Below are 25,558 nucleotides of genomic sequence, written 5' to 3' on the forward strand. Positions count from 1 at the left end.
TGGGTGCACCTGTGCCCACCTCTCAGGGGGAGCAGAAGCCACCTCTTTGGCAATGAGCACATGCTGACCATACTCTCTGAGGCCAAGGCTCTCCAGGGCCCTCCATGGGCCAGGGCTCGGCTCTGCCCAGCATTCACACGGCACAGGAGCTGGCCTGGCACATCTCTTCCCCTGGTTTGCCCACGGCCATGCCCATCACCAGGTTCCAGCCAGGCCAGGGGCTGCCCCCTCCTGCCTGCAGAGAAGGGCGTGGGGCCACCTGTCCCCTCCTACTCGCGAACTGCCACTGCTGACCAATCCCACAAACAGGCCCACACCATATCTGTTCCCCATATAATTCTTTCCATTTACTTCCTCCAGGCGAGCTCCAGCCTCTCCTCCTCCAGGGCGAGGGACTTGTAAAGCTCTCCCTGTTCCCTGCCTGCCAGCTCCTGCAGCTTCAGCAGCCGACTCTCCCAACGTGGGTGCATCTCCTTCCCCCTGCCCTGCCTCTGGTCCTTCTCCTGGTCACCTCGTGGACTTGCAGCAGGGGGCTCAGTAGCGCCTCTTCCTTCTCCTGCCGAGGCTGCAGCACTAAGAGCTTACAGTGGACAGCCTGCTGGGCTTGCATCCTTGAGAGTTCGTAGTTTCGCACAACTTCAGCCTCTTTCCTACAGAAACAGAGCATGTTACAGGTACTGTAGGCACAGCTCTAGGCGCAGTCCTACCCCTGGGTTGGAAAGGCCTCCTCACAGGCTCCTCTTGTCCTGACCGCAGACCTCCTCTGCCTGCTCTTCCCCTCAGCCCCCGTGCACCCTAGTGCTCCGTCCATGCCCTGGACCCTCCGTGGAGGGTCTATGGGAGGATGTGCCCTCAGTGGGGCTGGGTTTTACATTGAGACGCTGACACGAAACCATTCATGTATATAACTGTTCAGGTGTAAGCTGATTAGAACTAAATAGGATAAAAACTCAGAATCTGAGTCATGTAGGCCACATGTCCAGGTTTCAGTAGCCATGCACAGCTGGTGGCTGCCATCAGGGACAGAGAAGACACAGGATGTGTCCCCCATCACAGAAGTACTAAGGACAGTGCTGGTCTAAAACTTTAGTGAAATGTGTGTATCTCGCCTACAGTTAAAGCTCCTCTTGAAAAGTCGGTTCAGTTGCTGGGCATCAGGCCTTCATGGCCCTGGGAGAGTGGAGTCCTAGCTGAGGTGAGGGCACTAAGGACATGTTCACTGTTCCTGGCTGGCATCAGCCTGAGAACAGGACACGTGGCCAGATGTGGCTCTAGCTCCAGTCCGGGGAGGGACTGTGAGCAGCAAGCAGGTCCTCCAGGTGACTGGCGCAGGCTGGTGGGAGGGGCTACCCTACATGGGCCCATCTGCTGCCAGTAGGGGCACAGCTCTAGGGTTTAAGAGAAAATAAAGGACTTAAAAATGACCTTTATCATCCTATAGGAGAGTGACAGTTTTCATTGGCACCTGAGGGCCTGGGGGCCTCCACTGGTGTCATCTGACTGCAGGGAGAAAGAAGCACCCATAGACTTGGGGGCTGGGCTGGTTCTTTCACAGCATATCCAATGTACTCGGGCTACCTCCAACCACTGAACCAAAGGGGAGAGCACACCCACCCACGTTGGAGGGCATGGTCTCTACATAAAGACTGTCAAAATCCTGTAAGCAGGGGGTGACTGAGGCCACATGCACTCAGCTCCAACACCGAACCCCACCGAGCCCTGCACAGCCCCTCCGTGGGGAGCATGGTGCAGTGGACCCCTCCACTATGAGCCATCTGCTCAGCACTGGGTCAACAAATGCTGGGCGTGGTCATCCCCTCCTGAGCTCGGTGGGTCCTAGACACCTCTTAGGACATGGAGGGGCTGACTAACTAGTGCCATGGCTAAAATAACTAGTCACTCACTCTACCAAGTCAGACCCACTCAATAAGGAATGGGCACATGGATAAGTCTCATGTAACTATGACACTGTTGGACACAAGATGCCATATTCCAGTTTTCCAAATAAATTTTCCAAATAAACCTTTCCTCTCCTTTTCTCATAACTTTTGGCCTTTCCAAGAGACTCACTAACCCAAATTACTTGTCTTTCCTATTGTTTTAGGGGTTTTAGAACTTTTATCCATCTGCTCATGTCCTACAATACCATGTCCTAGAAAATGAGATACTAAAGGAAGAATGAAATACTAAAGGATGAGATACTAAAGAATTATTAGAATGAGATTCTAAAGGAAGAACATCTGCCTTTTGCAAGTGTGAGGCAAAATTCTATAAGGAATTTTAACTCCTAGGCTCTAGTTAACACATAGTTTTAATACAAAGGGACAATCCCTACCTGATGACCTGTTCTTTCTTTCTGTTTTATTCATTTATTATTTAGAAAGTGGGGGAAGGGAGTGCATGTGAGTGCGGGGAGGGGAAGAGAGAGAGGAAGACAGAGAATTGCAAGCAGACGGCACTGAGCATGCAGCCTGATGCATGAGCCCATGAGGGGCTCAGTCGTGCCTGCCTGAGAGCATGACCTGAGCTGAAACCAAGAAAGAGTCTAACACTTAACTGAATGAGCCACCCATGCACCACTGATCTGTTCTTTCAATGCTCACCTAACTGCCCCAAGAAAAAGCACCCCTTTAGAAGGCACTAAGATTCTGAGCAGGTTGCTTGACAAAATTTCAAGTCTGGATTCTTGGCAAACACCACTAGATGTAAGATCCTGAAAGGATGTAGCACCTGACCTGACTCGCGGCAGCTCGGTCCGATGCCTCTGGTGCTGCTCCTGCTCCAGTGGGTCCTGCTCTTTGGCCAGCGGCCCAGCCGGGCCAGACAGCGCCTGCATGCAGCACTGCCCCAAGCCCGCCCTCTCCGGCAGAGGGCCGCAGGTCACCTGCTGGAGCTGGTCCTGCAGGCCTCGGATGAGCTTCTGAGACTTCCCAAGCAGCACCTCCAGGTCTGCCCTCCGGCACTCCAGCATGTGGACCTCAAGCCTGAAGGCCTGCTGCATCTCCTCCCTGTCCTTCATGAAGTCCCTTCTCATCGCTTCCATTTCCCTTTCGTAGGAACTGACCTGAAAAGAGAAATGGGAGCAGTGCTGATCAGGAGTCCTGAAAATGACTTACTGGACAACACAACACAGAAATACCAGACCTCTAGGCACGACACCCAGAGAATCGTGGCCCAGACCCAAAGAAGTACACGGGCCTGTGAAAGGAAAGAGCAGCGCTAAGTCAGTGGAGCCTCTCCTGGTGCCGGTTTCGGGCTCTGTTGTCTCCTATAACCCTCACAAGGGCCCCAGGAGGCAGGTCCAGCAGATGGGGAACAGAGGCTAGGATCACGCCGGGCCAGATGCCTGCCTGGGCCAGATGCCTGGCCCGGCCATCCGGAGGGCAGACAGTGGGACAACTGAGAGAACTGCAGATCCTTCCTGAGACCAGTGCGTGGCTCTGAACACCCTCTGGTCCCCAGGGCATGATCACTACAGGAGTGTCTAGCTAATGCATCCAGAGAGCCCAGAGGCACAAGCCCAGGACAGGCAATCCCACCTTGCTGCTACTCTTATGCCCTATAACAAATCGTGGAAACAAATCATGGAGATGCCCCTCAGTAAAACCTCACCACCAGTCTGCTAATGGAGCAGAGGACAAGCTCATCTAAGAAGACAGACTCAGTCACGGTCCTGGCCACAAGGCCACAAGGCCACAGAGTATCCCCACAAAGGGCAATCCCAGGGTCACATCAGCTGAGAAGACAGATGGAAGCTGTAATTTCCTGATGGCAGAATGGGCAGGGAGGTCTGGTCTCAGGGTGACCTCTGTGACACTCGGGGACCCACAACCCCATTCCCTCCCTTTACTGGTCATTCCTCTTCTCCTGCCTCCTTCCAAAGAAGGTGTGAGGCAGAATGTTCATTTTATTTACATTTCCCCACAATCTCCTGTCCCCGAACGGGCTTCCTAAGAGGCACAAGATCTAGGGTGCACGTGTGCACATGAAAACATGCACACATGAGTGAAGCTTTGCAGCATGTGGCACAAGGCTCCTCTGTGTCCCTGTGGCCACCCTTACCCGCCCTGACCTTGGTCTCCAGCTGGATCTTGAGGTCTTGGCAGTGTTCCTTCACCTGCTCCGCCATTATCTCCGTTTCTAAACTCACTGGAATGGAGTCACCAACAAATGAAATGATGCCTGCAAACAAGGAGACGTTCCCATTTCCACCCTGCCGAAGATGCCGAGGGCCGTTCCCAGCCCTCCGACCTGACATTTTGGCCAGCACTGAGTATTCAGCCCAGTCTTCTTCCATCATAACCCCTACCATGCACAACCCTCCATGGGCCCTTTCTGCAAGAGGAGTGTGGTGCTGGCAGAGAAAGCTGACGCTGGTGGGTCTCCACAAGCAATGCTGAGTTCTCAAGGTAGCAGCTCTTTAGAAATCAGCATTCCGAGTCTTTGCCAGAACACACACTACTCAGATATAAGCAGGAGGCTCCCTGCAAGATCTGTCAGGCCCTTGGATTCCCTAAAAGATGCTGTGCATGGTATGTTGACTGCTCCCTGAATTCTGTTCCCCAATGACGCCAGGTGCACAGAGGAACTGGGAAGACCGAGCAATGGCGACCTGCGACTGTCAGTGCTTCATGACGAGGCACTAGGAGCCTTATTTCTTCAAGCTTTTTATTCTGGCTATGCCCTTTTCTTGGAGGCTTTATTTTACTCACTATTACATGATAATAACATGGCTTTTCAACAAATATGTTGGGCATAATAAATACTCATGAGCCAAAGTTCTGGCAGATCACATGAAAGGGGACATGAGCGACCCCTTGCTCTTGAGGATTCTCCTCACTGACAATATCAGATGTTCTTGCTCATGTTACAAGGCGCCTGTGGAACCACAAGCACCCCCTGCCCCTGGGGCACCAGGGACTCCTGGTGCTACCGAGTAACATGCCAAAGGGATGACTCAGAATGTGAGTTTTGGCCACGGCTCAGGTTTTGTGCTGGTCCAAGGCTGGGAAAGTGAAGGGAGATGACACACCCCTTAACAATTTGCCATGAAAAAACTGATAGAGTGAGGGTCTTGGGGCCTGGGAAGTCAGGATAAGCACCTTGGTAAAGAAGGCAGCCCCTGACTTGGAAGCTGGATCTGCGACCTGGTTCTGGCCACGTAGGTCCGGGTGAATGGGCTGCTGGCAGGAGTGGCTCCAGCGGGAAGCAGTAATGGTATGGCCGCCATGATCCACACAGCCCTTCTACCAAAACTCCCCTGTGGCAGCAGAGCCCTCTTCCTTTGAAGGGGCTAACAGAACTTCTGTGTTCAGAGGGAGGGCAGTGGGGGAGCAAAAGGGAACAGAAAGGGCCCTGGTGGGGGCAGTCAGTGGCTAGAGCTGCCTTCTGGTGCCATAGTCGAAGGTCTTTTAGACAAGGGCCACCCAAGGTACAGGTCCCTAGCTCTGTTGCTCCCTGGGACCTGGCTGGTAACTCTGGACAAGCATCCCATGCTCTGTGCATCCCACACTCCTCCAGTGACAAAGGGAGTGCCCCTTAAACATGGCGCACTGGGCCTCTTGGTGCTTAGAGCTTGTCCCAAACGGCACAGGCTAAAGAGTTAAGGAGCGTGAAGCTCTGATCTTTGTCAGGTAACTCCTTCGGTGTCAGTGCTATGCACAGGAGGATAGAGCCAGGCCTTCTGGGGTGCCACAGCTGCACCCCGCCTCGACCCTTCCATACCATCCAGGGAGTAAATGTCAGCCCTCTCTGCTGCAGTCCACCTGAGGCCTCTGTGAATATCAGGAGTCTCTGACACATTTTACGTATTTAAATTCCCTCTCTGAGAGCTGTCACAGACCCAACACCAGACGTCATGCTCTGAGCATCAGGCTCTGAGCGGGGCTGGTACACCATCACCCTGCTCACTCCACCCTTCCCTCTCCTCCCTTACCTAGATGACTATGTCCCACGCATGCTGAACGCTCACCCCAGGGCATCTCTCTGGATCCTCCCTATGACCGAAGAGGCCCACTAGGACATGCCTGTCCTGAGGTCACTACCAGGTTATCATAAACTTCATCATTCCACCCAAACTAAAAAACCCTTACCCTCCTCCCTCCTCCACCTCCCTTTGGGGGGGCCACTATGGGTACTGTCCCTGGCCTTGGGTTACAGGCCCTTCTCCCACATGTGGCCACTCAAAGGACACATGATCCCTTGGAAGCCTGACAGGCTAGGTAGCTGGCCCCCCCTCCTGCAGAGTCCTCCTGGACCGGGGGAAGCTTGTGCAGTGGGGGGAAGATAAGACAACCACTGCCACCAGCCTCTGGTTTCCCACAGCAGGAGCATACTACCCACCCCCTCCCAGGACTGGGATCCTACCTGCTGGCCCGTGTCCAGAGAGGAGCTGTTCCTCTGGCTGCTCATGGGGCTGGCTATGCCAGCTTGGGGGCAACCGTGCCTGCAGGCCTTCCAGTGCAGCCAGCAGCTCGTCATTGCGGTCCTGTAGGTCCTGTAGGGCAGAGCCAGACACCCCCTGCAGCCAGAGCAGCCGCCTGAGGAGCGGCGAGGAGTGGAGCAGTGTGAAGCCCGCCTGCCAAGAGAGCAGCCGGGTGCCAGGCCCCAAATGCCAGCACACAAAACTTCAGCGGCCCTCCTGCCTCCTAAGTGAGCCAAACAAAAGCAGGGGCCACTTCTCGACCTTCTAGGACCCTGCACCACTTTCGAGCATTCCATATACAGGAGGGGCTCAGAAAAAAAAGAGTGGAGTGGAAACTGAGGAGAAGTGTAGAAAACACAGAGAACCATAAGAGCTGAAACCCCAGGGATGTTGTGACGTGGGTGTGAGACAGCAGGGTCCCGGGATGTGTCCTGGGATTCTTTCCTCTGCTGCTGTTGAATCTGCAAAGTGTTCTTTCGACAGCTACTGAGCCAAGAGGATACCAGGTGCTCAGACCAAGGGCCACAGAGCCAAGATGATTGTACCAAACAGAAAGGATGAGGTTTGGGTGAGCGCACACACTGGGGGAAGTGGAGGGATTGGGGAGGGTCGTGAACACTTCAGAGGAAGGGTCACATTTGCAACCAGAGTTAATTCTGTCCACACGTGAAAGAAACATCTCAACAAGTACACCTGGTCACCTGTTTTTCAAATGGCTAGAAAGGGTACCATTAACAGTCACTTTCTCAGATGGTCCCACAGCCAGCACACCACAGCTGTGTGTGTTGCTGTGTCCACTCATGATTCTGGGTCTGTGTCCTCCTTTTCTGGAAGCCTAGCAGGCCTGTGACTGCCCCAACTTACAGGATGGCAAAAGTGATGCCCCATTTTCCAAGGGTGCAGCTTTTAGCTAGCTTCTCCTTTTCGGATATTCCCTCTGGGGAAAGCCCAAGCTAGCTAAGGCCACATGGAGAGGACTTGGGGCCCAGCCCCTGGCACATCCACAAGGCTCCACATCCCTCACTGTTTTTTTAATCCTATTTAAGTTTCCTCTCTAGGAGGCTCTCATTGAATAAGCCTCATCTTCCCAAAACTGTTCCTGAAGGCCAGTGCCTGGCCTATGACTGCATCTGCCCTGGAGAAGGAGCCTCTCAGTGGCAGTTCTAGGTGGTGAGAGAAGGGACAGGCTCTGCACAGATCTTATCAGAAGCACAGATTCACAGAGGGTCATTGTACCTCATTCAGAATCCCCTAGACAAATATGCAAGTTTCCCCATGGAAGAAGTAGTTCTGTCTGGGGGGGGAAGGGCAGGGCAGAAAGAGCTTCGGGACAAGTGTGCAAAGCAGAGCAAGCACCCCCTGGTTCCTGCCATAGCCTGTGGTCACTGCTGCTCCAGCCCTGGGATGTCTAAGAAAGCAGCACTCACCATATAGGCCACCGAGCATCTCAGGTGTGGTGAGTCTGAATGGAGGTGTGCTGCTGCCTAAAATCTACACCGAATTTCAAGACTGGATTCTAAAAGAAGGATTTAATGGTAACATTGTAGATATACTGAATTAAATAAAATATTAAAATTGATGTCACCTATTACTTTTTACATTTTTTTAATGTGCCTATCGGAAAACTTAAAATTATATGTGTACCTTGTGTTGGAAATTTTGAAAACACATACACATCCCAAAAATTCAAGCAGTGCCAGAAAGTGGATTCTCTTATGTGCTGTGCTGGGGATAGACGTCTCTGCTCCGAGGACTCAGCAGAGAGCGCAGCCACTTCTAACTGATGAGGGTGACATGCACCAGCCTGGGCACCGGCCATGGGCCCCTGCTCTGCACCAGGAGTGTCCGGTGGGGCTGGGGAGCCAAGCACCTGTCTAATTCCACAGGGACTCACATTTACTTGGGGTGCCTATGGGTGCCAAAGGTGCAACTACACCAGCCAGGAAAGGCAACAAGCCCATTGCCAGAATCCAGCAGTACTAAGGGTCTGAGGGGAAGATGGGACTTCAACGGCAGCACTGGGAAGCATTGGAGAAGAAGAGGGTGCCAGCAGGCTGGCTGGAGCTACAATGAGGCCCAGGTAAGCACACACATAATGGGGGGGATAAAAAACCACCCAGGGATGGGCAATGGTGGGGACCTCGGTCAGGGCTGATGTGCGTCTCAGTCCATTTCGGCTGCTATAACAAAATACCAAAGACAGGGCTTATCAAGAACAGAAATTTAGTTCTCATAGTTCCATGAGAGTTAGAGTCCATGATCAAGGTGCCGACAGATTTAAGGTCTGGTGGGGGCCTCCCAGTTCATAGATGGCCATCTTTCCCTGTGTCCTTACATGGTGGAACAGATGGCGGAGCTCTCTGGGATCCGTTATATAAGGGATATCCTGTATATCCCTTATATAAAGCACTAATACATTTCACCTAATCACCTCCCAAAGGCTCAGTACCTCCTAAGGCCGTCACACTGCAGCAATAGGCAGCAACATATGAATTTGGGGACACACAAGCATTCCATGGGTAACAGTGTGGAAATGCAGAGAGGGAAAATCTACATTTGGGGTTTCTGATCAAGGACATGCTCCTCCATTACAGTGTCCACCCAAGGCAACAGCAGAAACATGAAACAACAGAGAACTCTGATTAACACTTAACACTCCCCTTTAACAAAGGCAGCCTCACTGAGAAAATGGAGAGTCAGAGTTGAAGGAAATGACAAGAAGCTGAAATGATAGTTAAGTAGGAAGAAGATTTGGCAACAAGGGAAAGCATGGTTTCCTTGCTAACAAATATCCTGGTCACAAAGTACAGGGAAACACTGAGCAGTGACTTTGGAAAGGCTGGGTGATGCCCTGCGGGAAAGGCTGAAAGTCTCCACCTCTGGAGACTGACTGATGCTCTAGCAGCAAAAAGAGCAGAGTAGCAGGACTCCTATGGCTCACGGGAGAATTCCAAGGGTCAACTTATAGGTGTGGAGTTGGGGGCTGGGCTTGGGAAATCATCCTTTGGCAACCATCACCGTAAAGACTGAAGCGGAGACTAAACCCAGGGAAAATTCTGATGAAGAGCAGGATGTTTATGTGGTCTTTACGTGTCTCCCCACTGACAGCTCATTTAGTTGCATGAGAGGGGAAAAAAAAAAAGCCAAACACTAATTATACAATGGGGAAATTAGGCAACACCTTGACCAGGTGATCAAAAATTAACGTCACCGATGCTGTCCCCCTGAGAACACATAATCTCAATTTAATCCAAAGGAAATATCAGAAAAACACAAAGTAAGAATATTTTAAAATATCACTTTAAAAATACCCATGTCAGAGACAAAAGCTTGGAGGAAAGCCCTGTAGACTGGATGTGCCCTCTCCCCACCCCCAATTCCAGGTTATCTTCACACCCAAGGTGAAGAATTTGAAGGCGGGACCTCATGAAGCAGATCGGTGCCCTCCTGTTAGAGACCCTAGAGCTCCCTTGAAGGCAGCTTTCTGTCTGTCCCAGGAAAAGAGCTGTCACCAGACACCCCGCTGGCCTGAGCCCCCCCACCCCCACCCCCAGAGCTCAGGAAATTTCTAGGCAAAGCTTCTGCCTAACTGTCCATCTTACTTTTTAGGAACTAAACTCCTCAAGCCTTCTGCCTAGCTGTCAATCTCACCTTTTATAAACAAACTAACTAACTACTAGAAAAGAAAAAGCATTTGAAGAGGCTGGACTACAGATGAAGCAGAAAGTGCCAGAAGTGACCCACAGTCCCCTCAGCCACATTATGATGTGAAAATCCCCTCTGAATATTAATCCCGAGCCCTACTAAAAGGAGCATGCTTTCCCTTGTTCCCTCAGGTTTTAATGACTCCCTGCAATCTCCCTGTCAGTACAAATAGAGCGATCTCATGAGGCAGCTCCACTGGGGTAGTCTCTGTAACTCACCACTTGGGGTTGAGAACTGTGGGAACGGAATCTCTTGTTTATAAGCCCCCCAGCCTGTGTTGTTTTTGTTACAGCAGCCTGAATGGCCTGAGATGGAATGTTTCATGACAACCAAAGGCAGCACGTGACCCTCCGCGGGATCTGGTACTGCCCAGGGAAAGGTCTAAAGGACATGATTAGCTTAACTAACGAAACAGAAATATGAGCAGCAGGTTAAGGTATTGCATTAGCGGCAATCAGAAACTTACTAAGTGTGCCACAGTTAGGTGGAATGGGGAGCTGGGTCTTCAGGAAGAAAAGCCCAGACTTCTGGCTTTGGCACATTTCTGTGGTGTAACTCCCACCAGAGCTGATTTCAAGCTTTCCAAAGTTAACAAGAAGCTGCCAAAACTCATGAACTCTTAACAATCAACTCTGGGGCATCTGCACACCCCTCTGCAAGGTAGTTGGACTAAGCCCGGACAGAAAAGCACACTGACCTGCTGAGGGGCAGAGTGGCCCCATGGTGCAAGTCAGTCCCTCCCAGATGTTCAGAAAATCCCTGTGTATGCACATCCACACACAGCCAGCAAGTATACAGTGTGCACACAGAGTAAGATGTAAACAACAGGGGAATGTGGGCAAAGGGTATCCAGGTGCCCTTGCCACTGTTTCTACTTTTGTAACTTCATGTATTAGAAATTATTTTCCAATAAAAATGTTCTTTTGTAATGCTCTAAATGTAAGTTTGAAACAGCAAAAATAGTCAAAGAATGGAAAGACCAATTTCTAAATAAATAGATTAACTAACACTAACATGTACAATATTTCTGATGTTTCAAAAAAGTCAAATTTCAAGAAGCAGAAGTGAAATGAGTAACAGTTCTTTGAGAAACAGAGTCCTGTGAGAGAAAAATGGGGTTTATGCCTGTTAGAAAGATCCAGGGCACTAAAGTAGCGTATTAGTTGAGTTAGTTACAGGCTCTAAATCAAGGCAACAAGCTTAAAAGGAGGGAGGAAACATGACATGTCACTGCACCCCAACCATCACAACACACCCCAACCCCAATCCAGCACACGCCCGGGGGAGGGTCAGGAGGAGGGGCCACAGCCGACCACACACAGGATTTTCCGGAAGGGCACCCTGGTATCTGGGGTTGGGAGTGGAGGAAAGAGCACAGGGCAGAAAGTAGGTTATGTCACACTCCAGAACAGCACGCATGCTCACCTTTATCCTCTGGTGTTGCCAAAGCAACATGCAGCAGGAACAAAGTCAATTCTGACTTTACTTTGGAGGGAAATCATTAAGAAGTGAATTGCTAATAGACCCTTAAGATCACACAATAATGTTTTAGCTGCTGGGATCCTGGATAATTTTAAGAGTGTCATGGGGTGGTGGTATGTTTCAGCACCAATGACACTGTTCATCACCTCTGCCCTGCTCTGTGGTGTCTCTAACGGAACGGATGGCCCCCCCGAGGTGTGGCTACCTGCATGGTGCCTTCAGAACTGGTGCCAGTCTCGCACCCTTGGCCCGCTCCATGGGGCTGAGCACGGGCACTGTGTAGGCAAGTTGGGTCCCCTCTCCTTATGGAACACGAGACTTGGGGGCTCTGTCTGTAGAACACAGGCTGAGATCAGAGGCTCCCCCTGCTCTGCACATGCAAGGATGCTCCTGCCAAGACATGCTGGACTACCCGTCATGTGGAGGCCAGGAATGTGGCCCGCTATGAATGACAAGACATGCATACCACCATCCAGATCTAAACCAGTCAGACCCTGGTGACCTGTACCACCCACCCATCCCATGAGTTCCACACCTGCTCTTAGCAGGCATGGTTAGAGGAGGGCTATGTGGCCTTCTGGCACCAGGAGGTCTCTAGAGGGCCAAGCTCTTAGTACCTTCCCCAGCACCATCACTCTTGCTGCAAAGTGGGCTGGACGGGGGGGGGGGGGGGGGGTGTGGGGCAGGGGTGCATTAGAGCTCCATGCACCGAAGACAAGAGCAGTGGCCCCAGTACAAGACAAAGGCAATGTGATGGCTCAAGGTGGCAAAGGGGGCTGGGCAGGGCACGTACTCGGCACTTGTGCTCATACTCCTTTAGGACCTCCGTGAACCGCTCCTCCTGGGCCAGGAGCTCTGTGCTCTGTGGTTCCAGCTAAAAGTCAGACCCACACAGGAAAATCAGACAGGACTTTAGGCCAGGTAGAATGTGTGTTATCACCCTCTCGTGCTCCTCCCACTTAGCTCAGCATCTCTAGGTACAATCTTCCATCCCTCTTCCTCCTCCCTCCTCTTGTTTAAAAGATCTCAAGGCAAAAGGAGGCTCTGAGTTCATGGAAGGTGGAAGGTGGTCCTACTCCCAACTGGAGCCTGGGGTGCATTCCTGCCTCAGATGCCTGGGACACCCCCATGCAGCACCTCTCCTCCCTCCTTTACTCAAAGTGACGGGCAGGGCCAGAGGGAGGCATCTCATGATGGGCATGGAGCTCTCCTCTGTGTCCCTCACCACTGAGAACCCATCATGAGGGTCTGTGCAGATGGCACTGTCATTAAATATCCAGCAGGCATAGCGTCGCTAGGGTGTACCAGTACCCTGGCACTGGCACAAAAAGGAAGAACACAGAAGGAGAATTGCCCTGCTGATTTTCTCTCCATCTAGAACTGTAGTGGGAAATAACTGAATTCGCTCACCTATGTGTTCTTTTTCAAGTCCCTGGCACTTTTTACCCAGAACCCAGAGACTCAGAATCAACAAAGGGACTTGCCTTGTCCTTCAACACAAACTCCAGGTCATTCTGAAGTTTCAAGACCAGCTTCTCTGATTCCGAAAGCTTTTCCACAACTTCAATAATCTCCTTCTGTAATCGACTGTTTTCCTATAAGACACAAGCCAGCAGTTTGCTGGACTTTGGGAGTGGAGGACAGAGCTGTGGGCAGCCTGTCTCCCCTCTGCATCAGGGACTTTTCCCTCAGCAGCACTCACACTCATGAAAGAAACCTGCAAATGCAGCGTGACTGGGGCTCACTGCCTTGACACCTGCGGTGGAGGCTGTGCTGGGGACCAGCCCCGCAGAGCCCCTCACCAGTGCCTGTTGCTTTCCCCACTGCCCCTTCTTTTCCTGCCCTGATGTTCAAGGAGGCTATGAGTAACACAAGAAGAGGCTGGGGACAATCCTTTCTGAGCTGTTGTCTGCAAGAGGGATTAGAAATGGCACCCTCACAGCTCAGATGTCTCCTGGGGGAAGAAGGCAGTGCCCATAGACACAGGGAACCTGTGAGAAGAGCGCTAAGGACACAGTTCGGGCAAGGACACAGCTTCTCCCCCAGGGAGACAGAGACCAGGCAAACGTGGAAAGAATCTGCCGTCTCCGAGTTAGGAAAAGAAGGCAGGAGCCCAGGAGGGACCAGGAGACATGGGGCTAGGGGACAGCTCACTGGATAGAACCAGATAAATATAGATAAATATAGGGTGGGTATGGGTCGTGGGACATTTACTGAAGCCCAGAAAACCCCATTTGCTTCATGCCGCACACCCAGGACTCCAGCAGGGTAAGCTTTAGGTTTTGGGTTTTTGCTGATCCCACAGACGCTCTGGTCTTGGGGTGGGGAGGGCATGCAGCAAAGCTGGCTGCGGCTGCTGACCCTCTCTGACCACTGTCACCCTGAGCCAGAGCAGAAAGTAAGAGCTCTACAGGTCCCCCATGACCAGAGAGAAGGAAGAGGCAATGCTTCTTGTGGAAAAGCCAGGACCCTACTGCTTTGGCTGAGAAATGTGTTCTCTCTGGCCATAGCCGATGTTCCTCAGTTAGAAATCCCAGGCATTTCCCTACCATGGAAATGTAAACTTGAGATTCCTAGGAGGTTTCCAGTTCCTGACTAAGAAAATGTGGGGAGTGGGAGGATGAACTTTCAGGAGACCTCCTTTCTGTCATTCAGGGCAGGATGACCTGGGGAAACACTGCTCCCCATCTACCTTCAGGGCCAGGGTCAGCTTCTCCCGGAGGCTGGCCTCCTCGGCCCGCAGGTGCTCCAGGTCCTTCTCCAGCACAGCCCTCTGCTTGCAGGTCTGCTCCCAGAACAGCTCACGTTCCCTCTCCACCTCGGATCGCAGGAGGCTCAGTCTTTCCCGGTACCCCCGCTCCAGATGTCTGCAAAGCACACACAGTCATGTGTCAATATGTCATGTCAAGTCCCAAGGGGACACCCAGGCCCATAATGACCCCCTCCTCTTGGGGGACATCCCCTGGGCAACTTGGCCTTTCTTCCCTGGAAACTTCCTGCCTGTAGCACTTGGCCACACTGTCTGGGACTCAATTGTTCCTGCTTGACAGATGGGGTCACTGGACCTCGGCTAAACTGCACATGCTGTAAGGGCCCCCCTACTCTGGGCCTGATGGTGGATGCTCCCCCACGCCCTCCAGGACTAGGAAGGTGACAAGGAAGGCCAGCAGGTCCCTGGATCTTCTGGAGTAAGCTAGTCAGTGCTCTCTGTGGGTAGACCTCTCTGATGCCCTCTGCCCTTCAGCTACCTCCCACACCAGGGGAGCGTGGACAACCAAATGTGTACCAAAGTAAGCCCCTCGTGCAGGACCCAGGCAACATAAAACCTGCAGACTGCAAATCCCAAAGCAATCAAAGGGGAAGGTAGGAGGCTTTTCTTCCCCCTCAGTTTTTGCTTACTCTTTTCTAAGAACTGATAGAAATATCAGCAGAAAAAGTGCTAAATCTTATTTTATTTTTTATTTTTTAAAGATTTATTTATTTGAGAGAGAGAGAGAGAGAACACGAGAACAGGGGGAGGGGCGAAGAGATGCAGACTTGCCGCTGAGCGGGGAGCCTGACGCAGTGTTCCATCCCAGGACCCTGAGATCACGGCCCAAGCCAAAGGCAGGCGCCCAACCGACTGAGCCACCTAGGTGTCCCCAAATCTTAGTTTTATCACCGAAACGTTGATTAGCAGGATTTCTCAAACCAAGTCTCTCTAGACTGAAGAGGATCAAAACTCTTACTTCATTCAGCAGAGAACACCAGGGATTTGTCCTCGGCCCCAGACTGTCCCTCCCACCCCTGCCCCCACACAGTCTGGACTTTCTCATCTCAGAACTTTAAGGAAAGAACACCCAGTAGGAAAGGAGATGGAGAAAGGGCAGCTATTACTTAGGGGAAAACAATAAGATGAATCTAGCTAATGTAACACTCCACAAACTTTTGGGGTAGTTTTTAAAACACCTATTTGACCGTATCACTACATTCTTTAAAAGCTTTAGAAATATCCAATCAAAGAAAAATGGATAAATAAAATATGGCAGATGCACATAATGGGATGCTCTGCAGTCATCATAAAAGCATATATGATATGATACCATTTTGTAAATAATTCTGTGTGTGGGAAAAAGAAGTAAAGGACAAAAAACTTCAGGAGTGATAACCTCTGAGTGAAATTTCTGCTTTTATTTTTACTTTTACTTGTTTTTCTATAATGAACATGTATCACTTATTTCTCTTATAATAAGAAAAACCCAAATGCAGCCGTAACAGCTATTTCTAGAAACTCCTGATAATGCTCCATTACTCATGGGGCAAAATCCAAACTCACAGGGCCTTCATGGACCCCTTGACCAGATAAGGCTTTCAAGTTTGTGATTCTCTGACCCCAGGAAAGATATCAGAAAATTCTTCCCATGTGCTTGGGAGAGAAGCAAGCCTAACATGCCATGACTGAAGCAAATCAGTTTTCAGTTATAAACTGATCTAAAACCAACTTACATTTAGCTCTTGGACACAATTCTTTAAAAAAGGAATTTTCTCCCTTGAACAACATTAACCAAGGGTTGACACATGGCTGTGCAGGGCAGACGGGAAGATCATGTGGAAGTCAGGCTGCTCCAGATTCCAGACGGGCCCCTGTGGGCCCCTCTCGCCCCACAGTCCCCAGGAGGCTGCGACCCAAGGTCTCAGTGGCACCAGAATCAGTACCTCTCCTGCTCAGGGCAGATCCCAAGCCTCCGACGTCAGTGGTGAGTCTAACAACAGACCCATGCTGTTAGAAGGGCCATGAGGAGGCAGGGGAGGCACTGGGAAGGGAAAAAGTGTGTCAGCAATCCCGCTGTTGTCCTCTTCCAAGGTTCCTTCAGTCACGCTGTGACTGAGAGAGTCTCACTCTGTGGAAACCCATGCTGACCTCACATCCTGTTTTGTGAGATCAGGGAACTAAGGAGACTACGCCAGGTGAGCAAAATCATACATTGGCAGCTGCAAAAGCCAACCAGCTAAGGACTCTAATTTCACCCACAGGAACTTGCTCAGTTAGAAGTGGTCAGTGGGGAGGCTTGTGGCTGGACGCTAGAAGGGAATCAGCTGAATACAGACTGTCGATTGCTGACAGGAGCAGAAACAATATGCAGTTATTTCTTAACTAAGTCCTCCCTTGCGAAAAACACCGGCGCCCATGTTCCACACGGAGGGAAGGGCAGCTCAGCCAGGCCACAGCCAGAACGGCCACGCAGCTACTCAGTCACGGTGTCATGGCTGGTCTCCCCACCCGGGGTTTCACGGCCTTACTAATACCTCCTTACAGTGAGACCATGTTTATTTATTTTCTCAGGTTTGACTAGAAATATTGTTGAAAATTTGATGAAAGGATCCTTACGGCTACAGGCACCAAGCCCCGCTGATGGTCTCCTGAACATCCCATTATCCTGTGAGAGTCTTTCATGCAGGAATGATGGAAGTGAGTATGCATGAGTGCACACTTATACATACACACCATATACTCACATAGCCACACACACACAAGCACTCTTCCACACTATAGCCTTGATGCCATCTCTTACACACCTCTTCTCCAAGCCAGGCAGAGGTAGGTGTGGGCTTCTACTGGAGAGCAGACCAGGATCTCAGCCTGCTGCACCTGGCCTTCCCCAGCCACCCCCAGGAAGGAAAGGTTGTCCAAGGTCTCTGCGATTCCAAAGGCCCGTGGACTCAGATGGGTGGCCCTGCTCAGCTCTGAGCCTGCTCCCCTACAGACCAGTAGGGATAGCCAGTACCCTCCTTTGGAACCCCTAGTACATGGGTCCTGTGGGAGGGTGAGCCGGTGGGGCCCTCATGTGCTGACCTAGGATGGCAATATGTGACTCCAGGTGACCTCAGCTTGGGAAGAGCTCCTTCTGCCTAAGAGTCTGTTTTCTTACACTCTGAATACAAGGCAGACCAGGGCCTCACACTCTCTTATCTCAGAGACAGCATATGACAAGGAGACAGGAGACCTGGCTTCAATTTTAAGGCCACACTGGTTGTATGATTATGGCATGCTACTGCACTGCTATAAGCCTCAGTTTCTTTGGCTGAAAAATGGGGCCAAAATGGCCTATCTGGATAACTGTGGCTGCTGAGTCAGGATACCCAGTGCACAACAGGAGCACAACATATCACAGTTTCCCAGGCTGCAACAGAAGCTCCCTCCTAGGGGCCTGAGGGGCTCCTCAACCTCCAGACCTCCAGCTGCACAGTGAAGGCAACGCGCCCAGCATCTCTGCTGAAGATGAAACGGGCTCTTGGTCTTCAACCCTTACTGTTCAGTTGGGCACAATCAACTGGCCCTGTGTGGCTATGAAACCACCCCTCCATCCGCTATGGCCACGTTGTGAACCTCGGAGCCCCAGGAAAGCAGGCTACACCCCTCGATGTCTCTAATCCCTCCCACTGTGAGCCATGGAGGCAAGGGCTTTGTAACTGTGACCGTGAGAGTCCCCACACATGGCAGGAGCAGGCCTTTCTGGGATGGTGCTCAGAAGCCTGCTATAAGGTGGATGGGGGCAGGTAAAATGTCCGTACACTACCCACCCAGGGCCACGCATGTGGGGGCTTCATGTAGGTCACGTCAAACACTGCCAGCAGGACTGGGGTGAGGAAAGGTTTCCTCTCAAATGCCATAACCACACAAGACAGTGAGAGGCAACATCCCAGAGATGCAGGAACCGGATGGCTTACCACAGGCTCTCACATACCTGTTTGCTGAAGCCACGTACACCACCTGAGTTCTTCCTTCTCTTAAGTTACCCATTTCGTGGAGGCCTGCGCTCAGCTACCCATAGGCATGAGATGCGCCTGGCGGCTACAGGCACCAAGCCCCGCTGAGGGCTCAAACACACGGACTGGCAGCCTCCCACCCAGAGCATGGTCTGTCACCATTCCCACTTCACAGCTGAGGAATCTCAGGGGCTCTGTCCACCCAGGGTCATAGCAAGGGCTGCTGAGGGAGAATGAGGTGGGAGGCTCGTAGCCTCCCAGTGCCCCCACTACTACCACTACTGAGAGCTGAGTACAGCACACTGGTTTTTCCACAATGCACACCCTTTGTACCCGTGAGGGGACACCTCCAGGTGACAAAAGCTTCCAGAAAGTGAACAACCAGCTCAGCCCTGCCAGGGAAGCCTAGCACAGACTGCTCCCCACAGCGGGGTGAAAAGCCCCTCCTCTGCTTGCCCTAGCCTGGGGGCTGATCTTCAGGCTGGATTTCTTCACATTTTGGTTAATAAACCAGAGAGGTGGGTTTTGTCTCCATAAAAGGTCAGAAATCCTTCCCTCTGGTATGTCCAGCCACCAGCCCCACCAGAGCAACAGACTGCTCACCAGGGGTCTGCTTAACCCATTGTACCTCATAAGGTCTGAGATCAGGTTTCAGGCTCTGGGCTCCTCCCACCATGGCAGGCTCCTCTCATCAGGCTCCAAAACCATTCACCAGCCCTCTTTCAAAGCATTCATCCCTGTCACCAGCCACAGGCACACACAGAAGACCTCAGTTAAGTGGGACAGACCCCATAAATAAAGCAGAGAATAGGAATTTTCCCTGCAGTGTGCCCCACAGGCACACATAGCTGGATGCCCCTGCACATGTCCCCACAGCATAAAGAGCAAGGCTGTTTTCTAAATACACCCCTTTTCTTTCCAGGAAGGACATCCCCAGAGGTGTGCCTTCACGATTTCTACTGGCTCAGGTGAAACAGGAGGGCCTCAGCTCCAGCATGTTCACGACCACGGCCTCAGCTAGCAGCGGTGCCACATCCACCACCCACCCGTGGCCAGGGCTGGGGAATCCACCCAGCTGCTAAGGAGCTGCCACCCTGGGCTTGGGTATGACCCCAAGACCTACTGGATCTTCTTCTCCGTGAGCTGCTCTAGGGCAGAGTGACAGTCATCCATCTCTTGCACAAACTCCAGGTTCCTCTTCTCCGCTTTCTCCAGGTCCTGCCTCGCCTTGTCTCGCTCCTTTGCCATCTGCTCCACTTGCCCCCTGCCACAGGAAGGAGACAGGGTGAGATGAGGACACCTGCTCTGGGGTCAGCAAGCCCCGTGTCTGCATGAATGATAGAAGGGGCTGCTGAGCGTGGGCAGTGCCGTGCTCTGACCTCACTGCCACCACCAACCATCTCCTGAAATTGGTTTCCAGAATTACTCTGTCCCTTTTACAGGTGCACATACTGAGAGAGGCTAAATGATGTGTCAAGAAGGTGTCTAGAAAGTTTCTGAACCAAGGAAGTCTGAACCTAGAGCCTTACAGTGTGCCACACCTCCAGATGGCCCAGAACAGGTGAGAATTTATCCATGCCCCCTCCTGCCTCCTCTCCCAGGGATCTTCAGCACCCAATCTGGGACTAGATACATGAAGGGGGAGAGGGCTGGCCACCCATCATCCTGCCTGGTCACACCCCGACACCTGCAGACTGACATCCAGGTGAGTCCCCCAGAGCAGGTCACACCAGCAGCTCTGCACTCCCTGCCACCTGCCATTTTGGTGACCATTTCTCCCCCTGAAGAGCATGGAGCTTTTCTTCCTCTACCTTCCCAAGGCAGAGTCTTTTTGGGGTCCTATTTGCAGAGCTGCCTGAGGTCAGAAAGTTCACCTGTCAGCACCTAACAGGTTGCAAAGTCTTGAGGACAGAAATCATGATTTCTTTTCTGCAGCTTTGGAACATCAATAAGCACAAAAACGATCTTTACGCCAATCTGCTGAGCAGACAGATAGCCTGAATACTCAGCTAATCTAAAGCTGAACTCAACTAAAATGGAACTAATTCTCTGCCCCCCTCCCCCGTCACTTTGCTCTTGGTGACCATGTTGAGGAACACTTTGTTCTCTTCCCCGGCCAGCCAGCCCAGCTCAGGAGCCCTCTGCCTGCTCTTGGAACACATGCTTGCCAGCTGGATGACTTTGGCCTCTGCATCCAAGAATGCCAGTGTCAGCAGGATGAGCATCAGGTTCAAACGCCCTCTTTGGAACCTTGCTAAAAGGGGCTAAGGGAGGACCTCGACATCAGTTTCTAAGTGTGAAGACAAGTCAGTGACTCTAAAATTCTGTGGCTGTAAAAACCCAATCAGCAAGACCCCCTCAGGCCACACACGGGGATGTCACTCGAGGCATAAGGAGCCCTCAGCTCCCCCAAAATGCCCACTAAAGGAGAGCCAGTGGAAAAGGTGGTGTCGAGCTCCCTGGCCCCTGGGACTGGCTTGGGGAGGAGAAGGGCAGGATGCCCATTTCCCAGGACTTCCCACCACTCAGCAGCCTGGCTAGCTGTGCCCACCCCCCAATCCCAACACACTGAGCTCTTACTGGCGGAAGGTCAGCTCCTGGCGGTAGCAGGCCAAGGCTGCCTGCTGAGTGGCACCACCAACCATCATGAGCTCGTTCTCAAGGGCCCAGGTCAGCTCCAAAAGGTTCACCTTCTCGTCCACACTGAAGTTGAGACTCTGGAAAGAGCAAAGTCTGTTGGGCAGGAAAGGATGTGTAGCTTCTCCAAACACATTCTCCTAAGAGCAGGAAAGGCCCAGATCCACACTGTCCTGTAGGCAGTACTTGCCAACTTTTCTATGTGTAAAGTCTCTGCCTCTATCGCCACTCATCTTTTTTTTTTTTTTTTAAAGATTTTATTTATTTATTTGACAGAGAGAGAGATCACAAGTAGGCAGAGACAGAGGAGGAAGCAGACTCCCTGCAGAGCAGAGAACCCGATGCGGGGCTCGATCCCAGGACCCTGAGATCATGACCTGAGCCGAAGGCAGCGGCTTACTCCACTGAGCCACCCAGGCGCCCCTATCGCCACTCATCTTACGGATGTGGATGTGACCCAGGCTGCACAGAGACCCTCTTCCTAAAAAAGTAACTGACACAGAAGTGGCATGTCCCAAGCAGAGGATATCATGGGGCTTGACAGGAGGCCAGGGGAGACGCCTTTCTCCCTGTGCAATAACTTGCTGTGTGGACCCTGCTGGCCCTGGGAGCTGTATGAGGAGACCTGACCTGAGTTCAGTGCCACTGAGAAGCAAGCAGAGGAGAGTGCAGAGATTCCCTGACCACACCCCGGAACGCCTTCTCCGGAGTGCCTGTCCAGGTGAGCCCCTAACGTCACTCTGCTTAAGCCAGTTGGAGTTGAGTTGTTATCATTTCAAGCTAATAGAATCTCTGTGAAATGTGTGTACGGGTGGGTAGAAAAATGATCTGACAGACGAGCCACGGCCCAGCACCACAAAGAGTGGAACACTCTTTTCCCCTCAGGGTTCTGAAAATAAGAGAATAAAACAATTTATATGTATTGCAACACAGTAATAATAAACCATACCCATATACCCCTCTGCTCAACTAATAACACTTGCTGCATTTGCTTTTCTCGTGTTGAGTATTCTTGACCCCTGCTTCTTTCTATGACGTCAAAAAATCAGTCATGCCCAAGTCCAGAGGCAGGCACCATATCAGGCCTGTAGAGAAACAGCCACCGCATTCCCAGATCACACATGGGAATGAGGCATGCTCCCTTCTTTAACTTATACCACAGACACTTGATTTCCACTGCTCCCCCACCTCCCAAAGCACTTCTGATGAGAAATGACAGAAGGCAAAAACATGATAGGTCACAGCAGCAGCTTCCTGGTCAAGGAGAAAGGAGTCATCAAAAACCACAAGGGATGGATAGAAGCCTGTCTCCAAGACAGCCTCATGCCCCTCGCCTTCTGGTATCCACTCCCAGGTTCTCCCCTCCCACACCAAGCAGGGCCAGCCCAGGTGACCCACAGGGTACTGAGGAGGAGACAGCATAGGGCTTCCAAGGCTGGGGTGTGGCAAACACATGCCTCCTCCCCACCGTCTCTGAGATGGTGCTCCAGGGAAGCCGCTGCCCAGGTGTGAGGACGCTCAAGCAGTCTGAGGAAGGGGCCCTGTGCAAGAAAGGAGGCCCTCCCACCTACAGCAAGCATCAATCTGCCAACTTGGAAGAAGCAGCTTGGCCCCAGTCAGGCTCTCACAAGGCCTCTGACCAACCTCAGGGGAGACCCTGGGCTAATTAGACCCACTAATTCCCAAATTCCTGACCCACAGAAGCTGTTCTGTATGAGAACAGTCATCGTGTGTGAAGGTGTAATTCAATGGTGATTTGTTGAGGAGGGACAGATAACCAATCCCAGGCCTCCTCACAGTGCATCCCTGAGGGCCTGGCCAGGAAGTGTCCTGAAATGGCCAGGCGTCTTGAGAAGCTGGGTACATGACACCAACATGTCCAGGTTGAGGGCTCACTCAGCTGGGTGCTTCCTTGGGCAGCAGCCTGTGGTCTTGACCACCAACATCACAGGTAAGCAGTTTCTGAGAGTGCTGCGGGCAGGAAGGGGCCTGACTTGGCATGCCAGGACCTGGACCACCTGTCCCACTTACTGGTGCACAGGCAGCCACCCCATCTGTCACATGAGACAGAAACACCTTCCAGGCTGCATGAGGAGTAAATAACATCACAAACTTCACAGGTCCTTGCTTGGTGCCAAGCACTGAGAGTTCAGTAAACATCGTAGCCTTTCAACAAAATGGAAGCAAACTCAGAATGCAACTAGTAAATTATAAATTGCTAAAGAACTGGAAATACTCTGATAGCAGGAAAGCAACAAAAAGGTTAAGTTATGAAATGTCAGAGGCAAATTTGAGATTCACCATCTGTCAGGTTATGATGGCAGCTGACCCACCTCCAAATGACAGGGAATCAGAACATAGTTTCAGGGAGAGTCCCCAAACCATGAACTCCTTTGCTCTCTACCTTCCCTAGCGGGCAATCTGGTGATCTGGGCTTGGCCTCTGGCTCTCAGAACAGTTCCAAGGGCCAGGTGCCCAGGCCTGTCCTGGCTGTTCAGGCTCCACCCAGGCTGCTGGGTGGCCACATTCAGCAATGGCTGAGTTAAGGTCCAGCAGGGACTGGCTCAAAGTGTCAGGAGGCCTGTCTTAGAGGCTGTTGCTGGACTCCTCCATGTAGTGTTAGTTTGTGCTAATAGGGACATTTTAAGAGGTAATCTGACGAAGCCTATCAAGAGTTAAAATTCATAACTTCAGGAATCTGGCCTACAAAGAAATACCAGCATAGAAACAGGAAGATACATATACATTTTAAATGCCAAGATTTAAAACAGAAAAAAAAAAAAACAACAACAAAAAAAACCTACATGTACAACAAGAGAGAAAAGGTAACATAAATTAACAAGTATATGGTATACAGATTTTGAAAAAAAACTTTTAAAGCTGGAATATCTAAAATACATATTTCTTCTCCGTGTTGGGGAAGGGCTCTATAGTACTCCCATTAAGCTGTTAGGTTGCTGCTCCTGCAGAGTGGGAGCAAAGGGGAGCAGGCTTTACTATTTTTCTTTAAATTTTCTATACAGTTGACACTTTTTTTTTTTTTTACAACAAATTCAGAAATGAAGATCATCAGTCTAGCTTACCAATACACTTTCACACAGTGTGTTCTTCCTCACCCTTGTCCTGCTCCCAGAGCAGGCTCCCTCCAAACCCCAAGGGTCTGGCCCTATGCTCCTGGGGGAAGTCAGACTGGCCCCTGCTGAGGACAGCCAGGCAGCACACCTCTCCATGCCTCACCCAGTGGAGGGAGGGCCTGGGCGAGCTGGGGTCTGTGGAGAGAAGAGCTTGCCCAGGCAGGCAGGCAGCTCTGAGAGAATTCAGGTTCACTACAGAGCTTGTCCTCGACAAATGGAAACACTCAGACTATTGGGACTGTGACATCCAGTAAGAGTCTCTACCACAAGGAAGGAAATTTCCTTCCCTGTCTGGGACTGACTCCCTCATCCAGGCAAGCAGGACATCTCCGAGGTTAACAATGCACTGAAGGGAATGTCAGTATACTAAACCCTATTTTCAAATGGATTTGTTTCAGACTGTTGTTTTTCTGCTTATTATCTTTTTAAATTAAAAATCTCCTATATTTTAAAGATTTTCATTTATTTCTCAGAGAAAGAGAGAGAGCACATGCACAAGCAGAGGGAGCAGCCGACAGAGAGAGAAGCAGGCTTCCCACCAAGTAGGGATCCCGAGGCAGGACTCAATCCCAGGACCCTGGGATCATGACCCCACCCGAAGGCAGACACTTAACCAACAAGGCCACCCAGGCATCCCAAAATCTATATTTTAATAGTAAAAAATACAGAAGAAAGTGATTCCAACAGGCCTTTCCTACATGGGGTTCTCTGCAGTTATGGCCCTATGTGTCTGGAATACTCTGTCCGGCCTCCTCTGTGTGCAGAGGGCCCCAAGGTCCCCCCCTGGATGTTCTCCCGGGGGCAGCTCTGAAGGGACCAGTTCCAGACCTGCAAGATTTCCCTGCCATTCGGAATTCCCTCCTGGGCCCACAGGGCGATGAGCTGCTCGGGAACCGCAAAGCCAGTGCCGTCATCAATGCTGCACAAGAGACGCAGGCCTGAGCACACAGACACAAGGGACGACGTTGTGGCAGTTGGGCAGCCACTCTCCTCCAGGACCTGCATGCAGGGAAAGCAAAGGGACCCGTCAGCACTTCGGTCTCCTGTCCATTTTTAGGATTTTCCAACCTCAGCAGCCTATGCTTAGCCCTTAGCTGTCTTGTTCAGGCCCAGTAAGAACCACTCGCACAGTGGCTAGGAAACAGAGACAGGACACCATCACACGGTGTGCCCAAGACTGCATGGCTCTGTGGGCAACAACTTGGAGATTTGAAGTCAGGGCTCTGGACACCCAGCCCACTGCCTTTGCAAGGACCCTGGTGCCTGCTTTCCTACCGTCCACCAGAGGCCTTGCCCAAGGAACACATCCTAGGGCCCTTGTGGCCTGACCGGTCAGCACAAGCTGCTTGGTGGGAGACATGAAGCAGTTTTAACCTCTCTCCCCGATGCAGTAATGGTGAGCACCTGGCCTCTCATCGGGAGAGCCAGA

General features: G+C 51.5%; 1 protein-coding gene across 8 annotated transcripts in view; it reads right to left on the reverse strand.

Moving 5' to 3' along the window:
* The window catches only part of NINL (ninein like), a 147,725-nt gene that overhangs the window by 32,389 nt on the left and 89,778 nt on the right, over positions 1–25,558 (reverse strand). For 4 of the 8 annotated variants that reach the window (XM_045979352.1, XM_045979353.1, XM_045979355.1 and 1 more), the window contains exons 8-17: positions 24,958–25,128; positions 20,939–21,075; positions 19,482–19,622; positions 14,304–14,478; positions 13,096–13,206; positions 12,405–12,485; positions 6,367–6,496; positions 4,073–4,182; positions 2,736–3,064; positions 512–650 (exon numbers count right to left, since the gene is read on the reverse strand). In XM_045979352.1, the coding sequence (XP_045835308.1) occupies positions 512–650; positions 2,736–3,064; positions 4,073–4,182; positions 6,367–6,496; positions 12,405–12,485; positions 13,096–13,206; positions 14,304–14,478; positions 19,482–19,622; positions 20,939–21,075; positions 24,958–25,128 (1,524 nt within the window). The remainder of the gene's footprint in view (positions 1–511; positions 651–2,735; positions 3,065–4,072; positions 4,183–6,366; positions 6,497–12,404; positions 12,486–13,095; positions 13,207–14,303; positions 14,479–19,481; positions 19,623–20,938; positions 21,076–24,957; positions 25,129–25,558) is intronic. The other 4 variants (XM_045979358.1, XM_045979357.1, XM_045979354.1 and 1 more) reach the window with 3 other exon arrangements.

The sequence above is a fragment of the Meles meles genome, chromosome 15, assembly GCF_922984935.1.
Source record: "Meles meles chromosome 15, mMelMel3.1 paternal haplotype, whole genome shotgun sequence".
Lineage (NCBI taxonomy): Eukaryota > Metazoa > Chordata > Mammalia > Carnivora > Mustelidae > Meles > Meles meles.